General features: G+C 47.3%; 1 protein-coding gene across 1 annotated transcript in view; it reads right to left on the bottom strand.

Moving 5' to 3' along the window:
* Positions 1-10,000, bottom strand: part of esf1 (ESF1, nucleolar pre-rRNA processing protein, homolog) — a 14,772-nt gene that overhangs the window by 3,374 nt on the left and 1,398 nt on the right. Inside the window, 10 exon segments of the mRNA XM_080546239.1 lie at positions 1-87; positions 642-772; positions 2,077-2,280; positions 2,591-2,798; positions 3,160-3,274; positions 3,680-3,832; positions 5,158-5,267; positions 5,631-5,744; positions 6,614-7,005; positions 8,753-9,310. The exon segment at positions 1-87 is cut by the window's left edge and continues 7 nt beyond it. Coding sequence (XP_080402365.1) covers positions 1-87; positions 642-772; positions 2,077-2,280; positions 2,591-2,798; positions 3,160-3,274; positions 3,680-3,832; positions 5,158-5,267; positions 5,631-5,744; positions 6,614-7,005; positions 8,753-9,260 — 2,022 coding nt within the window. The 5' untranslated portion in view covers positions 9,261-9,310.

Genomic DNA, 10,000 nt, shown 5'->3' with positions numbered 1-10,000 from the left:
GCCCAGCTCCTGGGTGAAGAAGGGGTCGTCCAGGTCCACGTCGGCAGGAAGCTCGTCATCGCTGAGGTCAGCTGGGTCACCTGACGCCTGAGGAACACAGAGAACACCTCTAACTCTCAACAGACAGAGTGTGTGTGTGTGAGAGTGTGTGTCTCTCCATGTGTGTGTGTGTGTGTGTGTGAGAGAGTGTGTGTGTGTGTGTGTGTGTGAGTGTGTGTGTGAGTGTGTGTCTCTCCATGTGTGTGTGTGTGTATGAGTGTGTCTCTCCACGTGTGTGTGTGTGTGTCTCTCCATGTGTGTGTGTGTGTGTGTCTCTCCATGTGTGTGTGTATGTGTGTGTGTCTCTCCATGTGTGTGTGTGTGTGTGTGTGTGTGTCTCTCCATGTGTGTGTGTGTGTGTCTCTCCATGTGTGTGTGTGTCTCTCCATGTGTGTGTGTGTGTGTGTGTGTGTGTCTCTCCATGTGTGTGTGTGTGTGTGTGTCTCTCCATGTGTGTGTGTGTGTGTGTGTGTGTGTGTGTGTGTCTCTCCATGTGTGTGTGTGTGTGTCTCTCCATGTGTGTGTGTGTCTCTCCATGTGTGTGTGTGTGTGTGTCTCTCCATGTGTGTGTGTGTGTGTGTGTGTGAGGGTTCTCTGCTCACCTGTTTCCCCTTGTTGGTCTTCCTCTCTTTCTTCTTCTCCTTCTTCTTCTCCAGGTATTCCTCCCAGGGCGTCAGCGTGGGGCGCACCGCCATCTTCCTCTTCACCAGCTGCTCCGCGTGCTCCTTCAGCCCTGGTCACATGACACACCAGACGCATTTAGGGTGCGTTCTCACTAGGACATTAGGGTGTGTTCTCACTAGGACATTAGGGTGTGTTCTCACTAGGACATTAGGGTGTGTTCTCACTAGAACATTAGGGTGTGTTCTCACTAGGACATTAGGGTGTGTTCTCACTAGGACATTAGGGTGTGTTCTCACTAGGACATTTGCTTCACTTGGAAACGGAGTTTAGGATAAAATTCGCTTTGCTCTGCGTCGTTTGGAGCTGTGAGAACGCGCATTCGAAGTCGCTCCCGGAGCAAACAACCGACGCATGCTCCGCTTGAAAAGGCTGGTTTCGCTCTGGTTAGAAACGACGCATCGAGGCTGTCCATAGGAAAACAACAGCGCATGCGTGTTGATCTGGATAAGAGCGGGACGAACAGGCAATTTTCCGGCACGTTTACAAATAAAAATACAAAACTATACAAATAAAAAGTTATTATTATTATTATTACCACCAGTCAAAAGTTTGGACACTTTGCCATTTCATTGAATGGGGAAGGGTGTCCAAACATTTGACTGGTACTGCAATGGACCTATCGCTAAGCCACGCCCCGAAATAGAAATTGTCCAATCATATCACAGCAAAACTCTGACAAACAACTCGCTAATATCTGATGGTGAAAAGCTTCTAGACTAAATATTTTTTTATTTATTTTTTAGATTTTTATCCCTTTTTCACCCAATTTGGTATCCAATTGAACCCAACCTAGCATCCAATTATCCCCTGCCTATTGCGTAGGATCCGCCGCACGACCCCGTGGCCGGCAGCCCCAGAGGAGATCGCCAGGCAGACTAGCTGACTGGCTCCTCGAGCCCAGCACCGTTATTCCGGCACCCCGGGGGCGCTGTTGCGCGACGGATCCTTGTCCGGAAATAGTCCTATACCGCCCTCTGGAGCAGCCGCTCAATATGCCGCTCCCTGTGTGCCCCGGCCATATCCGGGTCTGGCGAGACCGGGATTCGATCCCAGTCCCCGGTGGGCAGCTTGCACTAGTGGCTAGTGCTTAGACCGCTACGCCACCGCGGGGCGGTAGACTAAATATTCTTGTCATCTTTAAAAAAACACGCCTATTACTTACTTTTAAATCAGAAATTTGCCAACTCCCACCGCCATCGTAAGTCATTGAATGTCATTCAGTCACGGTCGGTCGGTCGGTCACTGTCAGTGAAGCGTTGTTTGTTTGTCAGAGTTTTCAAAGGGGGTGTGGCTTCGCGACAGGTCTATTGAGAACAACGAGGACAGTCAGGGACCAGTGCTGTTTGTCCCTACCGGGCACCCATGTGATCTCCATCTCCATGGCGCGGTCCTGCTGCTGGCGGCCCTCGCGCTCCTGGATGCCCTTCAGCAGCTCTCTGTACTTGGCCAGCTGCTCCTCGCTGCTGCTCTTCTTCTTCTTCTTCTCCTTCTTCTTCTTCTTCATCGTCTGTTCTTTCTGAGGCTCCTCCTCCTCCATCACTTCTTCTGGCTGTTTGGCTGGAGGGGAGGGAGTGAGGGAGGGAGGGAGGGAGGGGGGGAGGGAGTGAGGGAGGGAGGGGGGGGGGAGGGAGGGAGGGAGGGAGGGAGGGAGGGGGAGGAAATAGGTACGATGTATGTTTAAAAAGAAGACAGTGTCATCTTGAAAGGCGGCTTCTAAAGCCACAAACCGTGTTTTTGAAAAACAACAAAATCTTAATAATGGGTACAAATCACACATTTAAAAAAATATATACCGGTATATATTTTATTTTTTTAAATTGTGGATTGTGGCTTTAAACACACCAACCATCTCCTATGTTGCTCCCACCTTCTATCGGCTCCTCCTTCTCCTTCTCCTCCTCCTCCTCCTCTGCCACCTCTGGTCCCTCCATCCCTCCCTCCTCCTCCTCCTCCTCCTCCTCGCTGGAGGACGCCAGGTAGGCGTTGAAGTCCATCTGGAGGAGCTCGTCCTTGTTGAACTTCTTGCTCATGGCCGTCACGCGGTCCTGGTCTGTCTCGTCCCACGTCAACTCCACCTAGAGGGGTTCACACAGGGATATGAACCCATACACACCTGGAGGGTTCACACAGGGATATGAACCCATACACACTGGGATATGGACCCATACACACCTGGGATATGAACCCATACACACCTGGGATATGAACCCATACACACCTGGGGTATGAACCCATACACACCTGGGATATGAACCCATACACACCTGGGATATGAACCCATACACACCTGGGGTATGGACCCATACACAGGAGTGAGTAAGGAGTGAGTCTAGGGTACTAGGGCGTAGCAGGAGCTGGAGGGGTCGTGTCTGGACACGGTCAGGGGTCAGAGGTCGTGTGTGTGTGTGTGTGGACCAATGGGAGCGCGAGCCTGACCTTGGAGGTGGCGGCGGCGGTGGAGGTGAAGAGTTTGGGGGTGTAGACCGAGAGGTCCACGTCTGTGGCCTCGTCTTTAGGCTCCTCCTCAAACAGCGTGTCATCAGGGATGAACCTATCAGAGAGAGGGAGGGTCAGTGATGTCATCAGGGATGAACCTATCAGAGAGAGGGAGGGACAGTGATGTCATCAGGGATGAACCTATCAGGGAGAGGGAGGGTCAGTGATGTCTTCAGGGATGAACCTATCAGCGAGAGAGAGGGTCAGTGATGTCATCAGGGATGAACGTATCAGAGAGAGGGAGGGTCAGTGATGTCATCAGGGATACCTGGGGTATTTCTACCTCCCCCAGCCTCCCCTGGTGTTCTACCTCCCCCAGCCTCCCCTGGTGTTCTACCTCCCCCACCCTCCCCTGGTGTTCTACCTCCCCCAGCCTCCCCTGGTGTTCTACCTCCCCCAGCCTCCCCTGGTGTTCTACCTCCCCCAGCCTCCCCTGGTGTTCTACCTCCCCCAGCCTCACCGGAGGTCGAGGATGGAGCAGCTGCTCTCGTATTCGAAGCCGTCACACTCCTGGTAGATCTTGGCGGCGGTGTCAGGCGAATCACACTCCACCACGGCGTAGTAATACTTCAGACGCTTGAACTGGTAGTCACGCAGCTTCTCCCGGTGGATTCTGGGAGAAAACACAGTCAGATAGACACACAGTCAGATAGACACACAGTCAGATAGACAGACAGTCAGATAGATAGACAGTCAGATAGTACTATGTGCAATATGACAACCCTTGTGTACATAAGGTTCAGATATAGGAACAAGTTAGGATATTTATAGCATAGCATAGAGTACAGCACAGTGTTTTATTGTATAGTATAGTAGTATAGTATAGTGGATAGTGTACATAGCCTTTATTTATGTAAACCAACTCTTTTCCCTTTTTTATTTTACCCTTGGCCCTCTTGTTTTTAGTCTTTTTTCCAAGTACCAGGGGAGCCCCCCCCTCCTAAATGTCGTTGTACATTTGTCGTTGAACATGTTTTGAAAAAGCTCACCTATGCCATCGATGCTGTTGTAGGATTGGTGTTTAGCTGCCGTATGTAGCTGCAGTATGTAGCTGCCGTACAGTACAGGCCAAAAGTTTGGACACACCTTCTCATTCAATGTGTTTCCTTTATTTTCATGACTATTTACATTGTAGATTCTCACTGAAGGCATCAAAACTATGAATGAACACATGTGGAATGATGTACTTAACAATAAAGTGTGAAATAACTCTAAATATGTCTTATATTTTAGATTCCTCAAAGTAGCCACCCTTTGCTTTTTTGTTGTTAATAAAATATATAATAATAATATTAAATATAATATGTGTTAATAATAATATGTTATTATATATATATCTTTAATATTATTATTATATATTTTATTAACAACAAATTTATTTTATTTTATTAACAACAAAAAAGCAAAGGGTGGCTACTTTGAGGAATCTAAAATATAAGACATATTTCGAGTTATTTCACACTTTTTTGTTAAGTACATCATTCCACATGAGTTCATTCATAGTTTTGATGCCTTCAGTGAGAATCTACAATGTAAATAGTCATGAAAATAAAGGAAACACATTGAATGAGAAGGTGTGTCCAAACTGTTGGCCTGTACTGTATGTAGCTGCAGTGTTTAGCTGCAGTGTTTAGCTGCAGTATTTAAGGGTTAGGGTTAGGCCCTACGAGCCAGAGCAATCGCAAGGATTCTATCCCTAACCCTAATCCTTGCGATCGTTCTGGCTCGTAGGACCTAACCCTAACCATCACCCTAACAAATTACTAAACCGAGGGAACGGATTCACACATCAAATATTTTTTTTCTACCATGTGACCCCAGGGGGGCTCCGCACATTTTTAAGCCAACTCATATTTAAGACCTTTTAGGCCCCCGCGGCGACCCTGACACACACACACACACACACACACACACACACACACACACACACGCGCGTACTTCTCCTGCTCCGTGTCCTTCTCGGGGTCTTCAGGCAGGGCCAGCAGCTCTAGAGGCCCCTTGGTCTGCTCCTGCAGGACCCTGTCCTTCCCAAACTCTGACGGGTAGATCTACACACACACACACACACACACACACACACACACACACACACACACACACACACAGAACACACAGGCGCACACGCACACAGTTACAGGCACACACACACACACACACACACGCACACAGTTACAGGCGCACACACACACACACACACACACACACACACACACACTGTATCAGTCTCGAATACACACTGTATACACATCATTCTAGCGTTGTGAGAATCCCCATGTTAACCAACACCTGCTAGACGTAACCTTGGTAACAGGCACCAGAGGTTAGAACATCACAGGGACCAATACACCGCTAGGATATGGTTCGAGAACCTTCCAGATGGACTGACAGGCTGTAGACCAATCAGTGAGTACCTTGACGGAGAGGACCACGCCCCCTTTAGGTTTGAAGGAGTTGAAGAGCGCCAGCAGGTCCTTGGCTTTCATCCTGTCCCAGTCCATGTTGCACACCGCCAACCGCTGGGTCACCTGGAGGTCAAAGGTCACACACCTGTCAGCCACTTCAACTGCAAGATTCCAAAAGCTGATTATTATAATAATAATAATATATAGAGCTCAGTACTCAATGACACTACATTCCCTGGAGAATATATTATCTAATTTGTATATATTATAGTTATATTAGAGCAGAATAAAATAGTCCAATTGTTGACTAATAAAGAATATTTTCATGTAAATCATATTTAACATGCTTCTAAAACAGCACCTTCTATGTAACTAATGAAAAATAAGGAAATATTGTGGTCTGGGGTGGTCCAGTGGTCTAGCACCATGGCCTGGGGTGGTCCAGATGTCTAGCACCATGGCCTGGGGTGGTCCAGTGGTCTAGCACCATGGCCTGGGGTGGTCCAGTGGTCTAGCACCATGGCCTGGGGTGGTCCAGTGGTCTCGTATCATGGCCTGGGGTGGTCCAGTGGTCTAGCACCATGGCCTGGGGTGGTCCAGTGGTCTAGCACCACGGCCTGGGGTGGTCCAGTGGTCTAGCACCATGGCCTGGGGTGGTCCAGTGGTCTAGAACCATGGCCTGGGGTGTTCCAGTGGCCAAGAAAAATACCCCCCCCCCCCACCCCTACTCCCAAAATAATAACAGGAATATAAAACATGAAACTTCTGACTATTTCATTTTAACCCATGAAGGGACAGGATGCAGACAGGAAGCAGACAGGAAGCAGACAGGGTGCAGACAGGAAGCAGACAGGAAGCAGACAGGAGACAGACAGGAAGCAGACAGGAGGCAGACAGGAAGCAGACAGGAAGCAGACAGGAAGCAGACAGGAAGCAGACAGGAAGCAGACGGGAGGCAGACAGGAAGCAGACAGGAAGTGGGGGTGACTCACGTCCTCCGTGCGCGCTGCATCCTTGCAGAGATCCCCCCAGTCGTGCTGGATCTCCTCTTCCTCCCGCCGGAGGGCCGCCTCCACATCATCTTCATCATCGTCTTCGTCAGAGCTGCTCTCCACGTTGCCCTTCCCCCTGGCCAGATCAGGCCCGCTGTCGTCATCATCATCATCATCTTCATCCTCAGACTCTACCTCTGACCCGCTCGCCATGTCACTCTCCCCCTCGTCATCTTCATCATCATCATCATCATCGCCCTCTTCGTCATCATCATCATCGCCCTCTTCGTCGTCACTGCCATCTGAGATGCCGCCTTCCAGTTGCAGATCGTCATCTTCATCACCCTCGACGCCAGGCCCCTCTTCCTCCTCCTCCTCCTCCTCTTCATCACCTGTCAAAGCATCACACAGTTACAACATCATCATCATCATCATCATCAGTGGTCGTTCCAGATACGGACGTTTACTGCAGATCTTCACTCCACAGGACACGGTCTGGTGAAAGGGGGAACAGGTCGGCAACCGATCACGATGTTCTGACTTTTATTTTGAAACACAGTAGTGAGAATCACAACACAAACTCGCTAGTAGGGCTGCCACAAACGATTATTTTCATAGTCGACTAGTCACCGATTATTTTAACGATTAGTCGACTAATCGGATCATAAATTACAGCTTATCGCACAATTACTCAATCGCTCTTATTTAGCTATCATCTTCTAAATCAGCTTCTAAATTTAGCTTGAAGTTGTTAGTTGTTGTTGTAGGCATGTGCTAACTAAAAATAAAGACAATTAAAATGATTGTTCACTCAAAAATAGATATTTTAATGAACTTTTAAGAATGAAGATTTATTTCTGGCATCACTTGCATGTAATGTAATGTAAAGAGTAGTAGAGGGTGCAAACTGCTGAGTAAAATGAGGTAGGCTAGGCACTAGGCAACCAAAAGAATACAAAAACAAAAGTAAATACTTGTACAGAGTACAAAAGTTTTGCTTTGCTTCACTCATCTCATAGTAGAACGCGCCTTCTTAGCACTGTAACGTTAAGACAACATTTTTAGCTATTTGATAAGTATCGCTTTGATGACAACGTAAAATAATGTAAGAAGGCTTTTAACGTAACGATATCGTTAGCCAATAACAAGCTAACTAGCTTACCGAGACGAGCCATCGTCTTCCTCGTCATCTGCCACAACGTGCTTCCTTTTTAGATGCTCGCGCATCATAGACGTGCTGCCATGATAAGCGAGTTCAGCTTTGCAAATTTTACATTTTACATTCTTTTTTTCAACGTTGTGGTTGAAATGCTCCCACACTTTAGAGGTACGAGGACAGGAAGACATTTCTCTGTTTGTTTTTCCGGGGAAGTCACGTGTGCCCCGGATGACCGACACTGCGCATGTACATCAAAGACACTGGGAGACGCTAGCCAGTGGCAGCTTCAGGGAAGAAAAACGAATGCTTATCGAATGAAATGAATGGTCTTTATTGTCATTGATATAGTACAGGTACCAAACAACGAAATTTGGGAGGGGGGGCTCCCCTGGTGCTAGGCAAAAAAAAAAAAAAAAAAAAAAAAAAACGCTTATTTCAGCTAAAAAAAACATGCGACTACGGCGATTACCAAATATGTCGGCGACGATTTTGGTAGTCGACGTCGTCGTGACTAGTCGACTAATCGTGGCAGCCTTACTCGCTAGTCAACCAAAATGCTGCAACAACACAATGGATTGGGTGAGGAATCCCCCACTGCTACCTAGTTAACTAGAACACTACTTTACATTGTTACCTAGTTAACTATAACACTACTTTACATTGTTACCTAGTTAACTAGAACACTACTTTACATTGTTACCTAGTTAACTAGAACACTACTTTACATTGTTACCTAGTTAACTAGAACACTACTTTACATTGTTACCTAGTTAACTAGAACACTACTTTACATTGTTAGCAGGCTCACAAAACAAGCTGTGTTAGTTGACTAGCGATGTGTGTCAGTGATTTACAACAACGCTGAAATATATTTACATTTTTCAAAAAACAAAAGTCTCATATGTATTTTATTAAAGTACCTGTCTGTCCAAATTTAACCCTGAGGACCAATGAGCTTCCAGTTCACCAAGTCTACTCACCCTGCTCCGACGCCCTGACCCCTCGGACGCCTCTGATTGGCTGCTCTTCTTTAGACCCGCCCTCCTGGACCACAGTGACCCCTCTGATTGGCTGCTCTCCTTTAGGTCCTCCCTCTCCGCCCTGTGAACCCTTTCCTTTCTTCTGCGGCTTCTTAACCTCCTCTTCCTCCTCTACTTCCTTCCCTCCTTCTTCCTCCTCCTCCTCAGCCTCCACCTTCCCTTTAACTTTCTTCTTCTTCTTCTTCTTCTTCTCCTTCTCCTTCCCCCCTTCTTCCTCTGAGTCGGAGAGGTTGTAGAAGCGTTTGAGGTCCTCCGTGGTCGTGTGGTTGACCGGCCGGCCGCGCTTGTCCACCGTGTACTTCAGCTTGAAGCGCTCGTCGTGGAACATGGACTGGAAGCGCTTGTCGATCTTGATCTTGTGTTCGTTCTCGGGCATCTCCCAGAAGCGCGGGTCCTTGGTGACCTTGAGGAAGCGGTCATCGCTGCCCTGGTTCTGTTTGGAAGCCATGATGTGGCCTCCTCCTCCTCCAACTAGTGTGTATATATATATATATATATCTATAAAGGGAGACAAGGAGAGGATTGTTATCAGGGTTCCCACACCTCCTGAAACATCAAATTCAAGGACTTTCAAGACTCAATTCCCTCAAATTCTGGGACCCAACACGGCATAGTTTGAGACAGAACTAGTTGACGAGCTTATATAAAATATTTTTGAATATATATATATTATTTATTTTTTTGAGAGAGAGAGAGAGAGAGGGGGGGGGGGGGGGAATTCAAGCACTTTCAATGACCCATGTCTATTTTCAAAAACTTAGAAGACCTTGATTTCTTTTTCTCAAATTCTCAAACTTTCAAGGATTTGTGTTATAATTGTTATTCACTGACTTAGTTGGAAGGACAGATTAACAGACAGGAGAATGCAAACACACACACACACACACACACAGAACAGCATGAGAGAACTGACCGTGCTGACGTTCATAAATAACAGCGTCTGAAAATGCCAATAGCCAGTATGATTCAACAACACGCATCTAGCCTACCTGTAACAAAGCAGGTAATACTCATGTTTATACAGAGTGTATTTTTTGAACGCACCCGTAGTATAGAACGGGGAAATGCATTCCATCTACCCTAATCTTGTCTGCCACACTATCACTATCTCTCTCTCTCTCGCTCTCTCTCTCTCTCTCTCTGTGTCTCTCTCTCTCTGTCTCTGTCTCTCTCTCTCTCTGTGTCTCT

This window comes from Nansenia antarctica, assembly GCF_963989245.1.
Source record: "Nansenia antarctica genome assembly, chromosome: 16".
Taxonomy (NCBI): Eukaryota; Metazoa; Chordata; class Actinopteri; order Argentiniformes; family Microstomatidae; genus Nansenia; species Nansenia antarctica.
The sequence above is the reverse complement of the archived record's forward strand: the minus strand, read 5'-3'. Positions and strand labels throughout refer to the sequence as shown.